At 30.5% G+C, this 20,951-nt stretch overlaps 9 protein-coding genes across 9 annotated transcripts; 5 read left to right on the forward strand and 4 right to left on the reverse strand.

Moving 5' to 3' along the window:
* Window positions 1-322: 322 nt before the first annotated feature.
* GO595_003999 (uncharacterized protein) lies at window positions 323-1,981 on the forward strand (the record flags this gene model as incomplete). The annotated part of the gene is made up of 1 exon (XM_067917083.1): window positions 323-1,981. The coding sequence occupies one exon, from the start codon at window positions 323-325 to the stop codon at window positions 1,979-1,981; it is 1,659 nt and encodes a 552-aa protein (XP_067775894.1).
* A 2,954-nt stretch (window positions 1,982-4,935) lies between these two features.
* On the reverse strand, window positions 4,936-5,217 carry GO595_004000 (actin; the record flags this gene model as incomplete). Its single annotated transcript, XM_067917084.1, has 1 exon — window positions 4,936-5,217. One exon carries the CDS (start codon window positions 5,215-5,217, stop codon window positions 4,936-4,938), a length of 282 nt encoding a protein of 93 aa, XP_067775895.1.
* Window positions 5,218-5,274: 57 nt separating this feature from the next.
* GO595_004001 (actin) lies at window positions 5,275-5,937 on the reverse strand (the record flags this gene model as incomplete). The annotated part of the gene is made up of 1 exon (XM_067917085.1): window positions 5,275-5,937. One exon carries the CDS (start codon window positions 5,935-5,937, stop codon window positions 5,275-5,277), a length of 663 nt encoding a protein of 220 aa, XP_067775896.1.
* A 518-nt stretch (window positions 5,938-6,455) lies between these two features.
* On the reverse strand, window positions 6,456-6,992 carry GO595_004002 (uncharacterized protein; the record flags this gene model as incomplete). Its single annotated transcript, XM_067917086.1, has 1 exon — window positions 6,456-6,992. The coding sequence occupies one exon, from the start codon at window positions 6,990-6,992 to the stop codon at window positions 6,456-6,458; it is 537 nt and encodes a 178-aa protein (XP_067775897.1).
* Window positions 6,993-7,707: 715 nt separating this feature from the next.
* Window positions 7,708-9,033, forward strand: GO595_004003 (Transcriptional repressor tup12-related protein; the record flags this gene model as incomplete). The annotated part of the gene is made up of 1 exon (XM_067917087.1): window positions 7,708-9,033. One exon carries the CDS (start codon window positions 7,708-7,710, stop codon window positions 9,031-9,033), a length of 1,326 nt encoding a protein of 441 aa, XP_067775898.1.
* Window positions 9,034-10,658: 1,625 nt separating this feature from the next.
* On the forward strand, window positions 10,659-11,790 carry GO595_004004 (actin; the record flags this gene model as incomplete). The annotated part of the gene is made up of 2 exons (XM_067917088.1): window positions 10,659-11,163; window positions 11,222-11,790. The coding sequence occupies 2 exons, from the start codon at window positions 10,659-10,661 to the stop codon at window positions 11,788-11,790; spliced, it is 1,074 nt and encodes a 357-aa protein (XP_067775899.1).
* Window positions 11,791-16,563: 4,773 nt separating this feature from the next.
* Window positions 16,564-17,670, forward strand: GO595_004005 (CMGC family protein kinase; the record flags this gene model as incomplete). Its single annotated transcript, XM_067917089.1, has 1 exon — window positions 16,564-17,670. One exon carries the CDS (start codon window positions 16,564-16,566, stop codon window positions 17,668-17,670), a length of 1,107 nt encoding a protein of 368 aa, XP_067775900.1.
* Window positions 17,671-18,125: 455 nt separating this feature from the next.
* GO595_004006 (uncharacterized protein) lies at window positions 18,126-18,395 on the forward strand (the record flags this gene model as incomplete). The annotated part of the gene is made up of 1 exon (XM_067917091.1): window positions 18,126-18,395. One exon carries the CDS (start codon window positions 18,126-18,128, stop codon window positions 18,393-18,395), a length of 270 nt encoding a protein of 89 aa, XP_067775901.1.
* A 224-nt stretch (window positions 18,396-18,619) lies between these two features.
* Window positions 18,620-19,900, reverse strand: GO595_004007 (threonine synthase; the record flags this gene model as incomplete). Its single annotated transcript, XM_067917092.1, has 1 exon — window positions 18,620-19,900. The coding sequence occupies one exon, from the start codon at window positions 19,898-19,900 to the stop codon at window positions 18,620-18,622; it is 1,281 nt and encodes a 426-aa protein (XP_067775902.1).
* Between the last annotated feature and the right edge of the window lie 1,051 nt (window positions 19,901-20,951).

Here is a 20,951-nt window from a genome sequence, read left to right on the forward strand (position 1 = left end):
CCGATTACAACCCAAACGAAGAACTACGATAATTTTTAACACAAAAAGTCGAGTTTTGACACAACTGTACAGAAATTTGAATGCGGCTTCAACGATCACAACGTTGAAGCGCAAATAAAAACAAAAAAACATGTTTTCAAGATGGGAAAAGAAAAAGGCGACCTTTTTAATGACAGTTCATTCTGTCAACCTCAAAACAGAAAGTAAAAGTGAATTCAAAATCAATTATATTAGAGGCGAAAATAAAGGTGCAACTGATGTTTGCGTTCCTGATTCAAAAGGGATAATCCGTTTTAATTCACGTTTTGAAATTCATTGCACGATGTATGTTTCCAAAAGCAATGGCTCAGTTCGACAAAAAATTGTTCAAATATTTTTAAACAGATATCCAAATTCATCTGGAACACCCAAAGTTTATGGGCGCCTTTCTCTTGATATTTCAAGGTACTTTGATTCCAAAACCACAATTAAAAAAGAAGTTGAGATGGAAAGTTCCCGTTCAATTGCACCAATTCTCTCAATTTCATTTACTTTCCAAAACGAAAATAATTCCAAAGCAAGTCCCGTTGACAAGAACGATGTTTCTTTTACTGAAGAGAAACCACAACAAGTAGATCTTTTAGCGTGGGATCAAACCGACACCGAGGATCAGTCGGCCAACTCTATCCATGGCCTCAACACTCATGCCACGCAAGCAGATGATACTTCGACATCATCAAAGCGTTCCCACAAACGCCGCAGACATAAACGGTCGCCACACGCCGATACAGATTCAAATGTAACAGCTGAAGAAGTCCCTTCCAAAACTTCGCCAGAACAAGAGCCAACACCAGAACCAGAACAAGAACACGAAATCATAAACGAAGAGCCACAAAAAGAAGAAGAAGAAGAGAAAAAAGAAATCATTGAAGAAATAACAAAAAAGAAGAAATCAAATATCACAAAATACATTAAGTTAATTTCCTCTGTTCTTAAACATGAATGGGTTGAAGCCCCAAATCCAAATTATATTGATTCGACACATAATTGCCCATATCCACCTGCAGTCTTTCCAATCTATAGTACTATTCTTGAAGCGAAACTTCTTCGAAAAGATAAATACGACGAAAAAGAATTTTCGAAACTTTTTAATTGTTTCTTTGATAATTATTCAGAAATACCCATTAAAACTAAAGACACCAAATTTCTTACAACGCTGATGTTAACTCTTTTAATAACATATAATGAAAACCATAACGAAAACAATGATGAAGAACGTGCCAAAATGTTTTGCGATAAATTGGTTAATATTCTTGATGAAGATTCTAAATCACTTGTTACACCACTTTTACGTAACTTTAATGGAATGATAAATCGGTTTTCCACTGCGAATTTCGATGTGTATCATTTAATCGATGATTTCCGACAAGTTATTAATAACATTAAATCCGCATTTAACTTTACAAATGGAATTAATGATTATCTTTTGTTGGAATTAATTACTTTGTTGGATGCAAGAATGTCTAATAAAATTATATCTAACCCATTAAGATTCACTTTCACCCACGCAATAACTTGGAATTCGTTTGTGACTGCATTCGAGGCGCATTTTAATTATAGTTTAAACTATTTAAGACAAATTGTTAATATAATTATTATGGTACCAAATATCATTAACTCTTCCCCAGAGGATAACATGATCGGAGCTGATGAGCAGAGTTTGTGCCCTAATATAGATTTAGCAAATGTCGCATATATAATCGAGAATTTCAAAAAAGACGAAATGTTTGACGATGAAATCGATATTGAAAATTTCTTTCAAAAGTTCCATTTGAATAAAACTGAAGAATTCAGTCAAATTTTCCCTGAAAAAGTGAAAAACATAGAAAAGACAAAAGAAAACGCAAGAATAGAACTGTGGAATCGAAAAAGTACACAAACAGATGTCGCTGTAAAGACGCTTAAGTTCTTAAATAAATATGTATATAATGAAGATGAATAAACATTTAAAACTATCCCAAAATATAATTTTTGCGCAAAATGAAGAACAAACGAAATTTATTTTGATAAATATCTTGAATCAAATGAAGTTGAGGTTATATATAACTATCATTTGTGTTCTCGAGAGGGTGTTGAGTCTTGTGATATATTCAGCTTCAAAAATCTCTACAAAAGAATCAATAACTTCTAGGAATTCAATTTGGAAATCATGTTTATAGCTTGAATAGTTGTTGTAGCTTCGATTGTCTATCTAAAATCGTATGAAAGTAAATATACTTTATGCGAAAAATTGCGTAACATATTCATAATAATTGAAGATATAAAAGCATTGCTAATTCATTCGTTATGAAACATTAAATTATTTTTTTCCATTGATTTCACTTATATAATATTTTCATAAAAAAAAAGTTAAATTTTGCATTAAACAAAGTATTTATTCAAGCACAACGTTCTGATGTATTATATCTTAACAATAGTGTTATCTTCATTGAAATCCTGTGCAAAAGGGTCCTCCATGATGTTACTATTTTTTGAGAATTCCGTTGAAATATTTTGGATTTGATTTCCACTTTGGAATTCATCTGAAATTATCTCTTCTTCAGACGAATTCTGCTTCATCTTTCTAATATTTATCAAAACTACAATCAGTACAACGACAATAACAACAGCAGCTGTGACAACACCAATTACAATGTATATAATTGTTTTATTATCATTGTTATTACTATATAATTGTTCAGAAGGTTCAACAATAAAATATAAATTAGAATAATAACTATGAACAAATGAATAATAAATTATTGTGTAATTATAATATATAAATTCTGTTTTCGAATATTTATAAGTTGAGTCGACATAAGTCAAATAAAATGAATTTGTTATATATAAATTTGTTATAGTAATTGATCGAGCATAACGTATAACATATGTCAATGTAAATGAATGTGTGTAATTTATATTTAATGTTAATGACTTGTAAATGTATTTGTCTTTGGTAAACATTCATCAATTATAGTTTCTTTTGATATATTAAAATTACCGAATTTTTCATCTTTATATATATTCAATGTCATCACAGCTTTGATTTGAATATTAGAAAATGAATTTTGTGCAATGTTAGGCATTGATTCACCATAAAAATATATGCACTTTAATTTATAACATGATTGGAATGAATAACTTTTAATATCTGTAACATTTTTTCCAATAATTAATGTTTCTAAATTTGAACATGAATCAAATGCATTTGATTCAATTGAAATGACTGAATCTGAAATTATAATTTCATACAACGAAGTACATGATGAAAATGCATGAGAATCAATTGAAGTTACTGTTGAAGGTATTTCAAATGTTTTATCTTGAATTCCAATTGGATAACTAATTAAATTTGTAACATGTTTATCATATAATATTCCATTAATACTTATAAAGTTATTATTATCAAGAGAAACATTAATATATTTCAAGTTTCGACATCGTAAAAATGGATTATGATAAATCGTTGTTACTGATTTCGATATTATAATATTATCTAATTTATAACAATTTTGAAATGCAAAAATTCCAATTGTTTTCATATTCTCACCAATGATTACAGTAACTAAATTTTTACATGAAAGAAATACATTTTGTCCAATCGAAATAATCGTGTTCGGGAATTTAATATAAGTTAACTTAGAACATTCTGAAAATGATCCATCTTCTAATGATGTAACTGTGTTAGGAAATTCAAATGTCTCATTTACTATTTGTGATGGACAACAAATAATTTTAGTGATATCTTTATCACAAAGAATTAACAAATTTTCATAATTCGAAAATTTAGTATTCTCTTCATGAACTTTAATGAACTCAAGATTAGAACATGATGAAAACGCTGCTGTTCCTATTGTAATGACTGATTTTGGAATTGTTATGTTTCGTAATGATGAACAATAATTAAAAGCATGCATAGAAATAGTTAGTAAATTATCACCAAATGAAATAGAACTTAAATCAGAGCATAAATAAAATGCATATGAACCAATTGTTATTAATGAATTAGGAAGTATAACACTCTTTAAATTGTAACATGATCTAAATGAATATGATCCAATTGATGTTACGTCATTTCCGATTTTTATTGTATTTAGTTTTGACCATTGTGAAAATGCTTCATTTGGAATTTTATCGATTCCATCTTCAATGATAATATGTATAGCTTTTGCTTTATATATCGAGTTAAATTCATCTGAATTTGCGATCGTAAGTGTTTCGGTTGTTTCATCATATAATTCATTTGAACATGCAAAAAATAAAACTGAAACAATAAAAATTATTTTCTTTCGTTCCTTGAGTTTATGGAACAGATTATTAAACAATAAATAAAACAATATAATAAAAGAGATATAAAAAATAGTGCTCAGATGATATTGATTCATTAGTTTAGAAGAAATTAAAGTATCAAAATTGTTATATATCGAAGTATGATATTTCATTTTTAATGTAAAGTTTTGTTTGTCTGAATAGGTATAATAGTACATGATCCGTAAATAAAATTCATATGTTTGTGATGCGATTAGATTTTGAATTTTGTCTTCTTCCCATTTAAGCATAGCTTTCTTAGGAATAACATCAGAACGACATGTATTTATTTTTTTATTATTATATACGCAAACGCATTGTGGACAAAATTGCTTGAATTTATTGTAATTTGGTTTTTGCTTATGATAATAGACTACATGTCGACCAAATATAATATTAATATATATATGGATAGCAGAAACATCATACGCTGTTGGATAATGAAATACAAAATAAAACACAAAATTCAGTGCAAAATTCGGTTGACTATGTGTTATATTCATTCAAAAACTTCTTTGAGAGATACAAAATTCGGTTTATAACAAAATTCTTTTCAAAATTTGTTGGTGTAAATTGATAAATGAATGAAAATTCCGAATATAAAAACATTTAGAAACACTTACTATGAACAATTCCCGGTCCGAATTCATCGTATTCTTCACACGTTATAACCATCTGTGGGAATGTAGAGAGTGACGCAAGTTTACGTCCGCCAATCCACGCAGAATATTTGCGATCTGGTGGTGAAACAACTTTGATCTTCATCGTAGTTGGTGCAAGATTAAGCATTTCGTTCTCGATACGTTCTGCAAGTCCTTCAAACATCGTGTTGCCGCCTGATAGAAGAATGTTCCCAAAGAGATCCTTGCGGACATCAGCGCCGCATTCCATAATTGATGCAAAAAGACATTTATCAATGCCGTCGAAGTCAAATCCTCCAAAATGTGGCTAAAAAAGAAGTTCTGTACATCTGAAGCGCTCATTTCCAATGCTGATGACGTCACCATTTGGAAGTGCGTATGAGATATCACATTCTGATGTTGTTTCTGATTTTGCAAGTTCTTCATCATAATCAAGTGAAACGTATGCAAAGATTTCTTTGATATCACGAACAATTTTCCTTTCGTTGGATGTAATCAATTCGTGACCACGTTGGTTAAGGATCTTTTGGAGATACAACGTAATGTCACGACCTGCAATATTGAAACGCTTAGTGGCGTGCGGGAAAGAGTAACCTTCGTAAATTGGAACTGCGTAAGAAGCACCATCGCCTGACTCTAGAACAACACCAGTGACACAATTTGATGAATAAAGGGAAAGAAGAGGTTGCGTACATCTTTTCACGATTGGCTTTTGGATTCTTTGGAACTTCTGTAAGAAGAACTGCGTGCTCTGCTGGATCAACACGTAATTCTTTGTAGAAGTCAAGGCATATCTTTTCCATAAAATCCCAGTTTGTAACAAAACCATGTTCAATCGGGTACTTAGGATAGGATTACCTGACTTATTGAAGGATTCATTACCAATATATGAATCGGGCCCATGGGCAAATGTTGCAACATTTTGGGAAGCCAATAATAGAATGGAAAATTGCGCGTGGTGCTTCTTCATTAGAAAAAACGACCTTACACGTATCAACTTTTTTGATATAGATCAGTTTCTTTTTATATACTCGAAAAAATCATGTATGAGAAAATTGATGGTAATTTTGAAGAAAATTCAGTAAAACAGATATAAGTGTGAAATTTCTGTGTTTTTGGATAGAGGGAGTAAAATTGAATTTTTTTTTTCTTTTTTTTTCATCATAAAGTGAATTTTCATTTGGTAATCACAGATTTTTTGTGTAATGTGGAATAGGTTTTTGGCTTGTCGATGCCCATTTGGAAAACTATCAAATAACGACCCTCTCATCTCATGTTTTTTAATTTAAATTTTTTTAACTTTTACTTAGATTAATATAGCAATTAATGAGTATGTTATAAAATTTCAAATTGTTTTCTGTGTTGATTATTATCTTGCTCAAGAAAAGAAATTTTATAATATTAATAAGTGAAGTTTATTTTATAATATTTGACGTCATCCAATTATTATAAAAATCCAAAATTTGATATACCTTTTATATATAAAATTTATTCTTCCTTTTCTCCATCTGATGCTAGTTCATCCGCTTTAGACTCAAGTAAAGCAGCTGTGTTTTCGTAAATCGCAATTTTTTCCCGGAGCTGTCCAACTGACCATTGCATTGGGTTTCTTCTGTAATCGTAAGCCATCATTTGAAGATCATCCCCATAAAATGCACGAAGTTGGGAAATGCATTTAATTTCATAATCATTGAGATGCTTTTGGTATCCAGGTCCGTGAGGAATTGAATCAGCTGCTTCCTGGAATATTTCTGAATTTCCCATTTCTTCTTCTTTTTGGGGTTTTTTAACATTTGCTTTCACTTCTGCTAATTTATCATGAAAACCAAGTTGGGTTTTTGCATCTGCATTCGGATTTATTTGTAAACCAAGTTTTTTGTAAAAACCATGTGAAGTTATTTTTGATGGTAATTCAACACCTCTTTCTTTTAATGCTCTTTTAAGTTCTGGTGGAAGGCGAGGTGTTTGTGTCAATCTCTTTTTTCTCAGGTAGGCTTTATTGAGTTTTCGTTCTTTCCTTCCCATTTCGAATTAATGGCCACAAAAGAAAGAACGTTTATTTTTAATAGGAATTTTTTTGTTAACATCTCAACTGATAAGGAAATTTAAAAATAAATTGTCTTAACTACTTAAAATTCATTTAAAGTGTATGGTCATTATGGTAAAATATAGGAGAAATTAAATAAATTTTTTTATAATTATGATGTACATCAACATAAAAGACCATCAATTTTTCAAGCTAATTAGGTATATACATTGATTGGTTAAGATTTGTACTTTAAGCAAATATAATATCATTAAAAAAGGTTATTTTTGAACTCATAAATATGTAATTTTTTTTTTCTTCATTACGATAATTGAATTAGATTATATACCAAACTATTATTCTACAAACGAATTAAGAATTACCCAAATATTTTAATTAAATGGATCAATTAATTTTAAAAGATATTTTTAAAAAATATCGTCTTTTTCATAATTGGTTTTTTTCATAAAATATTATTTTAACTGAAATAATTCATTGCTTTTCATAAAATTCGAACAACATCTAAGGAAAAATTTATTTCCGATTGAGGCTTAAAGACAGCATTGAAAAAAGGTCATGTTTGGATATTCTTCCTAATTGAAAAAAAAACCAAAGTTTTTACTTTTCAGTTGTTTATTTACATTTGAATTGATTAAGCTATCCACAAAAAGTGACAATAAACGACTTCCATTTCAGGGACAGACTTTTCACCAAATGGCAGCGAGCTCGAATATTCGAATTGTAGTAAATTCGATTATTGATGGAAGCAACGGAAGCGAGTCCATCGACTCCATTGTTCAGAAAATCAACACAGCCAGACAAAGTGTTGAATTATTACGAGAAGAAAATCTTCGTTATGAAAGAATCCGTGACCAATACATAATTCACTTACAGCAATGCCAAGAAGACCACAACAGACTCCGCCAAATTTATAAAAAGTTAAGGTTAAAATTTGATCTTTGTACCAAAAATTTCCCCAACAACTTAGAACAGAACACAGCACAAAACACCACGCAAGCACTTCTTACAAATGTGCAAGTTACTTCACAAACGCCCAAACTTATTAATATTCAATTAACCCCACAAATCACATCATTATCAGAATCATTTCCACCCACTAATGTTACTCTTCGTCACGCAATCAGCACATCCTCTGTGATTTGTACAGTTCAATTTTCTTCAGATGGATCTAAAGTTGCATTTGCAGATGGATTTTCGATCTACATAATAAATCCAGAAACTGGTGAGTCTATATCTACAATTCCTCTCCCAACTTCCCAAGATAGTCATAATCAATATACCCGTGCACTTCAATTTTCTCCTGATGATAAATTACTTGCATTAAGTGGTCCCAATAACACACTGCTTCTTTACAACATCAATAGCAAGTCTCTAATTCACACATTTGAAGGGCATACTAAAGAAATTAACTCTGTTGTTTTCAGCGCGGACGGTAAATGGGTAATTTCCGGCGGTTATGACGGGGTTATAAACGTTTGGGACACATCAAACTTTTCACAAGTGAAGCGGCTTGTTCATGGGAATGGGCAAAACGATGGCATTATTGTACGCATTGCGACAACGCCCGAGGTACCATTTTATGCTGTTGGCTTTCATAATGGAAAGATTGGAATTTATAGCGATACATTTGATCAACCGATGACAAGTTTTCCGGGTCATCAACAACAATTATTATGTATTGCTGTTTCTCCATTTGATGATACGATTGCTACAGTGGCACAGGATAATGCATTAAAGGTTTGGATGGTTAGAGGAGTCGCAACATTAAGACATACATTAGAAGGTCATACCGACTTTCCTTTAGTTGTGGCATTTTCGCCAAAAGAGCCATTGATGTTTACTGGTTCGAAAGATAAAACAATTAGAATTTGGAACCATAAAACTGGAGAAGCTTTATGCGTTATTAATGCGCATCAAGATACCGTCTTCCAGATATCGCATCACCCAACACAGAAAGCTTTTGTTTCTTGTAGTGGTGATGGATTTGTCTGTATTTGGGATTACCAATCTCAAAAATGATTTTTAATAAATTTTAATAAACAATTGTTTCAGACAATGTAAATCGAATTTTCTTATTTATGAACGTTCTAAAATATAAAAAATGAAAATGAAAACTTGAAATAGACCATTTACATTAATTTTTGACTTATTTAAACCTTTATATGATGAAGCTGAATTGAATAGTTTAAAATAAATCTGTAATATTATTTTGTGTTTAACGTTCAATGAAAACCTAGACAACGCCATTGGCGACCGTTAAGAGACTTTATTCCATTACATCCTTGAAATTATTAAATAATTAAATAAAAAATATATTATAAATATATAATTAAAATGATATATTGAGTAAATTTATTAGCATTAAGTGTATTATTTAAAAATTAATTTTCAAAAAAATAATTAATTATTTTTTATTGATGTATCCAAATGTTTTTGCCCTTGGTGATATTGGTGAATCAATCAAGCGATTTTCTTCGATTCTTTGCTTGAGTTTATTTTCATTAATTACCACTGTATGTGGATCATTTGAGGTATCAATTTCTAAGCCAGCACGATAAAAAGCATTTCGATTGTTCTCTGAAATCGTTGCACGTTCAATAGCTGAGATAACACTAACTATTCGTTCAAGTTGGGTACCATTTTCATTTTTTAAGTTGTATAACGAATTTCATTTTTGAAGACGCCAAGGTTACTAAATCGAGTGGTTGGAATAATTGTTTATTAACGGTAATTTTGTGGTTAATTAAAAAATTATTTTTTAAAAGCAATGACTTTTAACATTACATCCTTGTATAACACCTTTTGTAAAGTATTATTTCTCTATTAAAACATACTGTTTTCACAAAGAAAAATAATATGTTCCTAAATAATATGTAAAATGTTTCAAATTGAACACTTTTTTAGGAAATGGACATTTTTTCTGGCCAATGGACAGTTTTATGTCGGATGGATATTTTTCTGTCTCGTGAAAAAAACCTTAAAAGTGGAAAAATACGTTGGCCAGCTTTTTCTTTTCAATAAACAAAATTACTGGCTTATGAACGTTTATTAATTATGGCGGTTTTTTCTGGGGACATTTTTTGCTGTCCGGGACTGTAATTTGGAAATTATTTTAATTATGCAATACAGAACTTATGCTTGCACCTGAAAATGGTCATATAGAAATTGTTAAATTACTTCTTGGACAAAAAGGAATTGATGTTAATGCTAAAGATACTTCCGGATAAAACGTAATGACAACATAGAAAAAGACACATTTATTTTCTTTTGATGAAAAAGGAGGCAGTTGTGTTAAAAGATTTAAACAACATTTTTTTGTTACATAAATTTTAGACTTATTTCGTTAAAAAATGATTGAATTAATATAATTTTTTTCACCATGAATGACCTCATTCATTTGTTCCAAAATTTTTTGTCTAAAAGACTTATAATCATTAAAATAGAGTTTGAAACACATAATGTGTTTGAATTAACTATTTTGACCGTTAATTTTTCAGACCAATATCCCTATTTACGAAAAAGTGGAGTTTCACACGAAAAATAGGCCACCCCAAACCATGAGGATAACCGGTTGCACTTGTCCACTTGTCGATGTGTGTTTGAATTAAAAAGTGCTATCATCAAATCACTTCACATTTATTCTAATGGCTGAAGACGAAGTTCAAACATTAGTTATCGATAATGGTTCCGGTATGTGCAAGGCTGGTTTCGCTGGTGATGAAGCACCACGCTCAGTTTTCCCATCCATTGTTGGTCGTCCAAAGTATGTCCAAACAATCGCAGGTGGTCAAAACAAGGATACATATGTTGGTGATGAAGCATGTGCTAAGGCAGGTATCCTTATCCTCAAGTACCCAATTGAACACGGTATCGTTACTAACTGGGACGATATGGAAAAGATCTGGCACCACACATTCTACAACGAATTACGTGTTGACCCAGCTGAACACCCAGTTCTTCTTACAGAAGCCCCAATGAACCCAAAGGCTAACCGTGAAAAGATGATCCAACTCCAATTCGAAACATTCAACGTTCCAGCATTCTATGTTGGTATCCAAGCCGTTCTTTCCCTTTACTCATCAGGTCGTACAACTGGTATCGTTTTCGATGCAGGTGATGGTGTTTCCCACACAGTTCCAATCTACGAAGGTTACTCCCCTTCCACACGCCATCATGCGTATCAACCTCGCCGGTCGTGATCTCACAGCCTACCTCCAAAAGATCCTCAACGAACGTGGCTACACCTTCACAACATCCGCCGAAAAGGAAATTGTTCGTGATATCAAGGAGAAGCACGCATATGTTGCACTTGATTTCGACGAAGAAATGAACAAGGCCGCTACAACATCCGAATGCGACATCTCATACACACTTCCAGATGGCAACGTCATCACCATCGCCAACGAGCGCTTTAGGTGCCCAGAACTTCTTTTCAAGCCACACTTCAACGGCTTCGAATTCGAAGGTATTGATCAAACCCTCTTCAACTCCATCATGGCATGCGATATCGATGTCCGTAAGGATCTCTACGCTAACATTGTTCTTTCTGGTGGTACCACAATGTTCGAAGGTCTCCCAGAACGTATGGAGAAGGAAATGGTCCGCCTCGCACCACCAACAATGAAGATCAAAGTCGTCGCTCCACCAGAACGTAAGTACGCAGTTTGGATCGGTGGCTCCATCCTCGCCTCCCTTGCCACATTCCCACAAATGGTTATCACACGTGATGAATACAACGAAGCTGGTCCAGGAATTGTCCACCGCAAGTGCTTCTAAACAACATGAATTGTCAAATTTTTGTATTTTATTATCACATGTAATTGAATTGTGTTTTGTCTCTTCTGATTGATGTCAAAAATTGCTTTTTAAAAATTATATTAACGCGAAGTTTTAAGTTTAAATGTTTCAAGTCGGCAGATCTCTGCCAACAGTGGCACATATTTCTTATATGTAAATCGGGCAAGTAGTTTGTTTTTGGTTTACAAGGAACAGAAGATGAGAGAGCGCAGTGGATTATTTCAAAGCAAAGGAAATTCATTTATAAGATTGAGATTGCAGCTAAAGTTACTGATCGGGAAGGAGCTCAAATTAAGTATGGAGACTTGAAGAAGATCACAAAAATGGTTATGGAGTCAATAGGTAATGGACCATTTGGGCTCAGAGGCATAATTGATGAAAAACATTGTTAAAGAAATTTTGGGGAAATGTATCTTCTAAGTAATAAAAGAAAACAATAACAAATTTATATTTATTTACTTTGCAATAAAGGAAGTTCTTTATCGTTCTTGAAGTAATTTAACTATTTCTAAATAACCATTTAAAGATGCCCACATAAGTGCTGTTTTAAATAATGTAAATAATTTCCAAATATTATAATAAAATACTAAATTATTTTTATAAATTTTAACTAAAACAAAGAAATATCTTGAATATTAATATCAATGCCTTCATGCTCTAGAAGTAATTTGACGATTTCTATGTTTCCATAAAAGGATGCCCATATAAGTGCTGTATTAAGTATTTCAAATGATTCCCAAATATTAATTTGAAGTATTCCAAAATTATTAAAATAAATATTATATAAAATAAGTAAATATTTTTAACATTAACTTCAATTCCATTTTGTTTAAGAAGTAATTTAACTATTTCTGTATGACCTCTTCTAGATCCATAAATAAGTGCTGTTTCAAATAACTTAAATAATTTTCAAATATTACTGTGAAATAACAAACTATTAAAATAAATAACAAATAAAACAAATAAATGTCTTTAGCATTAATATCAATACCTTCTTGTTCAAGAAGTAATTTAACTATTTCTATATGACCATTATTCGATGCTAAAATAAGTGCTGTATTAAATAAGTCAAATAATTTCCGAATATTATTTTGAAATATGGAATTATCAAAATAAATATCAAATAAAACAAATCAATATCTTTAGCATTAAAGTCAATGCCTTCTTGTTCAAGAAGTAATTTAACTATTTCTGTATGACCATTTTCAGATGCATAAATAAGTGCTGTCCAAAATAATTTAAATAAATCCCAAATATTATTTTGAAATATTAAATTATTAAAATAAATACTGAATAAAACAAATAAATATTTTTAGCATTAATATCAATTCCTTCTTGTTCAAGAAGTAATTTAACTATTTCTGTATGACCATTCATAGTTGCATACATAAGTGCTGTACAAAATAATTTAAATAAATCCCAAATATTATTTTGAAACATAAAATTATTAAAATAAATCATAAATCAAACAAATAAATATTTTTTGCATTAATATTAATTCCTTTTTGTTCAAGAAGTAATTTAACTATTTCTGTATGACCATTATTCGATGCATACATAAGTGCTGTTTTAAATAAGTTAAATAATTTCCGAATATTATTTTGAAATATTAAATTATCAAAATAAATATCAAATAAAACAAATCAATATCTTTAGCATTAAAGTCAATGCCTTTTTGTTCAAGAAGTAATTTAACTATTTCTATATGACCATTATTCGATGCTAAAATAAGTGCTGTTTTAAATAAGTTAAATAATTTCCGAATATTATTTTGAAATATTAAATTATCAAAATAAATATCAAATAAAACAAATCAATATCTTTAGCATTAAAGTCAATGCCTTTTTGTTCAAGAAGTAATTTAACTGTTTCTATATGAGCATTTTTAAGTGCTTTCAAGAGTGCTGTTTCAAATAATTTAAATAGTTTCTACATGTGATATTGAAATATTAAACTATATAAAAAAAATTTTTAAAAAACATATAAACATTTTTTGCATTAATATCAGTTACCTTTTGTTCAAGAAGTAATTTAACGATTTCTGTATGACCTTTGGAAGATGCTAAAATAAGTGCTGTATCAAATAATATGAATAAATTCTAAATATTATATTAAAATATTAAAATATTGAAGTAATTTTTAGATTATTAAAACGAATATCAAACATATTTATCTTGAGATTTTTTTGTTCAAGAAGCAATTTGATTATTTTTATATTCCCTTTTTTAGATGCATAAAGAAGTGCTGTTTTAAATAATTTGGTGAATTCCCGAATATTATTTGAAAGTATTAAGTTATATTCAAAAACTTCAAATAATGTAAACAATTATCTTTTGCATTTATTTCAATGCTTTTTTGTTCAAGAAGTAATTTAACTATTTCTAAATGATAATTTTTAGATGCATAAATAAGAGAAGTTTTAAATATGTTGAATAATTTTTAAATATTATTTTAAGATTTTAAATTTAATCAACAAAATTTCAATATCATAAAAAAATATTTTTAATATTAATATCAATTCCTTTTTGTTGAAGTAATATTTTAACTATTTCTACATGACCTTTTTTTGATGCATAAATAAATGCTGTGTTAAACATTTTAAATAATTTCCAAATATTATTTTGAAACATAAAATCATTAAAATAAATTTTTAATAAAATATATAAATATCACTAAGATTTATTTTTAGATTTTTTTTGTCAACAAGTAATTTAACTATTTCCAACTGACCAATATAAGATGCATTTATTAGCGCTGTTTTAAATAATATAAATGATTATCAAATAGTATTTTGAATTTTCATATTATTTAAATAATTATCTTTTGCATTGATACTAATTCCTTTTTGTTTCAAACAATATTTAACAAGTTCAATATTTTGTGATTCTGAAGAAAAAACTAAAATATTTTTTGGAATTTTATTATCTTTATGAAAATGTTTAATAAGATACATATTACCATTTTTTGCTGCCTCTTGATAAAGGCCATTATTGATTTTCATTCCTTCTTTTTCTAGAAATGAGAAAATTTCAAAATTATTATGATAAATACATAAACTTCCTAAATAATTTAAATCATTAATTTCAATGATTTTATTTTCGCATAAATAATGAAAAATATCATTTTGGTGAAATTTAATTGCTGTTAAAGATGTTTCCTCAAATGATGAATGATTTTGCTCACATAAATGAATGATTTCAAGATTTCCACCTGCAACTGCATATTTGCCTGTATTTTCTACATTTGCATTATTCATAAGTAAATATTTAAAACATTTAATTGATCCAAAAAATGCTGCATAATCAATTAATGAAATTCCTTGATTAATAAATGTACATCTTTCATAAAGTGATGGTGCTATTATTTGATTAATATCAAAATTACTTTGTGTTGACATTTCTTGAAGTTTTTCAATTTCATCATTTCGAATTATTTTTGCAACCTCATTCGGATTATGTCCTTCTTCAATTAATTTCTTATGAAGCTCCCAATTGTTCTTTGAAAGCTCATCATAGTTTTGTATGAATGAGTAATAAAATTTATTATTTTTTAATCGTTCGATTTCATCAAATTTCATATAATGTGCAAAATATAAATTATGTACTTGTGTTAATATATTTCTATCAATTAAATTTTGTTCAATCATATTTTCAAGAAGATAACATTGTTCCTGTAATTTGGCTTCGATTATACATCTACTAAAAATTTCTATGAGATTAGGAATGTTTTTATTTATTTCTTCTTCTTTTATTTGAATTAACTTTAAATATGATAAAAATATATCACTTGATTTAGCTTGTGAGAAAAATGAATAAAAAACTAAGTTGCTTATTACTAAATTATATGAATACGGAAAATTATTATCAAATGAATCGATTGTTTGTTGAAATGATAATTCAATATTTTCTTCATTTAAATTAAATATAACTTTTTCAAGTGTTGTTAGTAACTGTAAATATCCAGATTTGTAATTGTTTTTACTAGTTGAATTACCGTTAGCTATCATATCGAGAACACTTAAATTTAAGGCAGTTTGATCAAACGTTTAAAACGACCGTTTATATGGTTGACACTGATTACATTTTACCAGTGAATAAATGATTTCTAATAATAATGATTAGTTTAATCTATCCATAAATACAATTAATTAAAAAAATTATATTCTTAAAACATAAAATACTCAATCACTTTAACAAGGTGATGCAAATTCCATTTCAACTATACATTACACTGGTAAGTAAATATTCATAAAATTATATAAAGTGAAATTTAAAACAATTTGATGACGTTTATTAATTTGGAAATTCTTGGAAATTGCCAACCTGAATATTTTTTGAGGGATTCCATACTTCTTGATATATTGCTCGATATCAGCATTAATTTTGAACGCTATTTTTGGTGCACGTGGCAATTATAGGAATTTTACCTCTTTTAATATTTGATGTAACACCATATTCTTGTGCAGGCTCACATACGAAAGTATGCATTTGTTTGTGATTATATTTATTGAAGTTTTTCGATTTCATCATTTCGAATTATCTTCGAAATTTCATTTGGTTAATTCCTTCTTCATTTAATTCCTTATGGAGTTCCCAATCACTTTGAAAGTTCTTCAACATATATATTGCTTAGCTGAAAAAAATTAGGTGATGAATTTGATTATTCATAAACTGTTCAAAACCGGTTTGAAAAAGGCCGATACTTTATAATTAAATAAATGATTCGAAAAGTGACACCTATCGTTGTCCAGCAATGGAGCAAACGATCCACTGCAAAGTCGATGATATAAAGGATAAATACGAAATAATAGAAAAGGTTGGTGTTGGAACTTATGGAGTTGTTTATAAATGCAAGGATCAAGAAGGACAAATTCGAGCTCTTAAGCGAATTAAATTACCTAAGGCCAACTCCATTCGTGATGGTTTTCCATTAAACACAATTCGCGAAATAAACACTTTACAATCTCTTCATCATGATAATATTATAGGTCTTAAAGAAATTGTTTCTACCAAAGATGATCAAATCTATTTAACATTTGAATATTGTGAATTCGATCTTTATGGCCTTCTGTATGATAAATCAAGTCAATCTAGTTTAACTCCTATGCATATTATTTCATATATTAAACAATTATTATTAGCTCTCAAAATATGTCAAGACAGTCATATAGTTCACCGTGATTTAAAACCAGCAAATATTTTTGTTACGAATGAAAATATCATTAAACTAGGAGATTTCGGTCTTGCACGAAAGATTCTTGAAGATCGAGTTGTTCATTACACATCAGGGGTTATAACCCTATACTACAGAGCTCCAGAGCTTCTTATGGGCTGTAAGCATTACAAATACGAAGTAGACATATGGAGTGTTGGATGCGTATTTTATGAGATGATGAAAAAGGAACCACTTTTTCAATGTCCACGTAATGCACCGTCACAAGAAATTGCACAGCTTGAAGCAATTTTTGATATTTGCGGCACACCAAATCTCGAAGAATGGCCTGAAGCTGCCGAATTCGAGAAATTCTTCAATCCAAAAAAACCGAAACCGAATCGACTTCGTGAATATCTCGAAGAGAAAATCGGAAGTGAATATGATGGTGCTGTTGACTTCCTTTTAACTATGCTTCAATTGACTCCATCGAAAAGAATATCAGCGGAAGAAGCATATAAACATCCGTTTGTCCAAAAACATAATTTGGAAACGGAGCCGAGTCATTTAGCGCCATTAAATATACCGGAAAAACATCAGAAACTTGTTACAGATGAAAACAGACTAAAAAATAAAGAAATTGACATTAAAAAGAGTCAACCAGTGGTTCTAAAACCAGAAAGAATTGTACCAAATAAAGTTATATGAAGTAAATAATAAAGGTATTATGTTTTTGTAGGAAAATCAAAGCATTTATTCGGAAAATTAATGAAAAGATTACTTGACCCTTTGTCCGGAAGGTTTTTCTGTATTGAAAATGGGAATTCAAAAAGTAGCGTTTATATAACGTAAAGTTATCAATTACTCGATTGAATCAAATGGATAAAGAAGTGGATGTCATCTTGAAATACACAAATGGAAATGATGTACCTGTGCATTTAAAGAGCTCAGACACTGTTAGATATCTATTAGAAATTTCCGGAATTTCAATCCCCCCTAATTCAAACTTGATTTGTATATCAAAAGGTAACCAATTACAACTTGACCTTACTTTGGGTGTTCAGGGGATAGAATCAAATGATACAATTATTATTTTATGTACAAAAAGGAACAAATTGAAACTCAACAGTCGAATTCGCTTCAGTCTTGAGTTATATTATAGGATGAAAGAGCTTGAAAAGCAACAGAAGGAACTCTTTGAGGAAGCGCTTCGAGTTTCGGATGTTTCATTCTTACTTTTTGATTATTATCGATCTTCATCAAATGCTTACAGTGCAATCCTTCGTCAACAAGAGCTTTCCATGCAATCTAATGAGAGTAATGAAGAAACCTTCGATACGATCATTCAAAATTCATCTGATTCCATATCGTCTGAACCTTTACCTCCTTGTTGGATCCAAGAAGACGAAGCTAATTCGGAAGTATTACAATGAGTTACAATCTGATTTCCACAAGAAACGTATTTAAATTGTAAACGGTCGATGAGCGCTTAACGGTCGTTCTATAATGGAAAGTGTAAAACTTGTAATGTTTTGTGCGATACTTTTGGAATCCACAAATCACTTTTAATATTCAAAACTAAATATATTAAACTATTACCATGTATGAAATTTTCGAAATGTGCTGAAAAATGTAATGCTTAAAATTGATGTACTGTTTACTCATCCAATTTGATTTCATCAGCATCCTTGATCAAGATTGCCTCGTTCTTTCCTTGCATTGCTCTTGTGGCTCCATTTATATCTTTTAATCCATTACCAGTGCAAATCGCAACAACATTTTCTCCTGGCTTTACAAGACCTTTCTCTTGTGCAACAAGTAAACCGGCCCATGTTGTAGCGGATGCTGGTTCTGGGAATACGCCACTTGCCCTTGCCATAAGTGGTATTGCTTCAAGGATCTTTTCATCGGAAATTTGGATATATGCACCTCCGGTTTCACGTGCTGCTCTTACTGCACGAATTGGATCATTTGGAGTGGAGCAATCAATGCTATCTGCACATGTGGATCCATTGCATGTCAAATGTTGAGTTTCATCGCCATTATTTGCCCAACATGTGTAAATTGCATTGGATCCTTCTGCTTGAATACCAATGATACGTGGCATTTTGTCAATAAGACCAGCTCCAAGAAGTTCTTTAAGACCTTTATGGACACCAGAAACAATGTTTCCATCTCCAACTGGAACACATATTACATCTGGTGCCATGAATTTACCAAGTTTACCCCATGCTGATGGAATGCCTTCACCTGTTTGAATACCAGCGAATTGCTCGCAAATTTCGAAAGAAACAGTTTTCTTGCCATCAATTGTAAATGGATTATATCCTGTGCTGCGGTTATACCAACCGAATTTAGCGGATGCTTTCATACAGGCATTGACAGCATTGTCGTATGGACCTTCAACAAGATATACTTTAGAACCAAAAATTCTATTCTGAATAACTTTTGCTGGAGGAGCATGAGCTGGGACAAAAATGACACACTTTAGGCCAAGGTTACATGCCATAACAGAAGTGGCTGCTGCTGCATTACCTGAAGATGCTGTGGTGATTGTTTCAATTCCGAGTTCTTTAGCTTTAGAACAAACAAAAGCAGAAGCTCTATCCTTTAGTGAGGCTGATGGATTGCGGCCTTCATCCTTAATCCAGAGATTGAAGTTAAATGGTGAGCGTTCTTTTTTAACTGGAATAAGAGGAGTTCCACCAACAAGAACTGATGGAATCTCAGCCTTAGGATCTATTGGAAGAAATGGCATATAACGGAACATACCAAGGGAAGGATCTTTTAAGGAATTTGGAATTGATGCGCCAAGAGCTTTAAGATCATACTCTGTTGAGAGAAGGGCTTTTGGTCCTTCTTCTTCAGCGTAGTACTTATACTTGTCTTTGGGATACTCTTTGCCACTAAGGATAGACCTATTGTGCGTCCAAAACATTGTGAAAAACGACAAGACTTTTCAGAGGTTTGCACTCAAATCCCTTTTTGAAAAAATTCATCGTTTTGCAACTGTGTAAACGATGGAACAACTGAAGTGGCCGTTAAGATGCAGAGGTCGAAATATATTTTTTACAAAAAAAGAAATCTATAAAAGTTATTTTTATTTGCAATAATGCTATCTAACACCCAAGAAATGTTGTAAATGTATTATGTTTTCATCATTTAACAATATTTATTATGAGGAAGGAAATGCATTTCGATAAAATTCTTTATAAGACATTTGGTCATTCGTCTTCATATCATGCTATATTGTACTCTGTGGGTTAACTAAATATGATGGTATTATCATTTTGACTTTTGCCCCCTCTTGAAAGTGGCATTTTTCAAACGATTGAACAGCTTTAATTCAAAGCGTTATTCACCTTTTTTGTATTGAATTTTCTGATTGTGTAACGGTGTCAAATTTGACAAATTTGTTTTAAAATTCAAATTAATTTTCATTTGTTTTTTTGTTTTGCTCAATGTCAGAAATAACAAACCAAATAGTAATTATTGATCAAGGATCAAGTACCTGCAAAGTAGGATTTTCTGGTGACCATAACCCCCAAAAAGTTATCCCATCTCTTTTATGTGCATCCTTTAGGGATACATATGTTGGCATTGAAACAAGTAAAAGTTCATGTGTTTACAATCATAGACATCCCATAGAGCAAGGTGTTATTACCAATTGGGAAGATATGGAAAAAGTATGAGAACAATCATTTGAGATTTTAGATGTTATACCAGAAGAATGTACGCTCCTTTTTACAGATTCAACAATTAATTATGAAAATCGCCTAAAGATGACAGAAATAATGTTTGAAAAATTCAATGTTCCATCACTTTTAATTGGCACAAGAGCTGTTTTTTCATTATATTCATATGGCCATATGACTGGTATTATTTTAGAATCAGGAGAAAATGTTACACAAGTTGTACCTATTTATGAAGGAAATTGTTTTCAATCCAATATAGGAAGATTTCAGCTTGCAGGCAATCATGTCACTAAA

The sequence above is a fragment of the Histomonas meleagridis genome (assembly GCF_020186115.1).
Source record: "Histomonas meleagridis strain 2922-C6/04-10x chromosome Unknown contig_24, whole genome shotgun sequence".
Classification (NCBI taxonomy): domain Eukaryota; phylum Parabasalia; order Tritrichomonadida; family Dientamoebidae; genus Histomonas; species Histomonas meleagridis.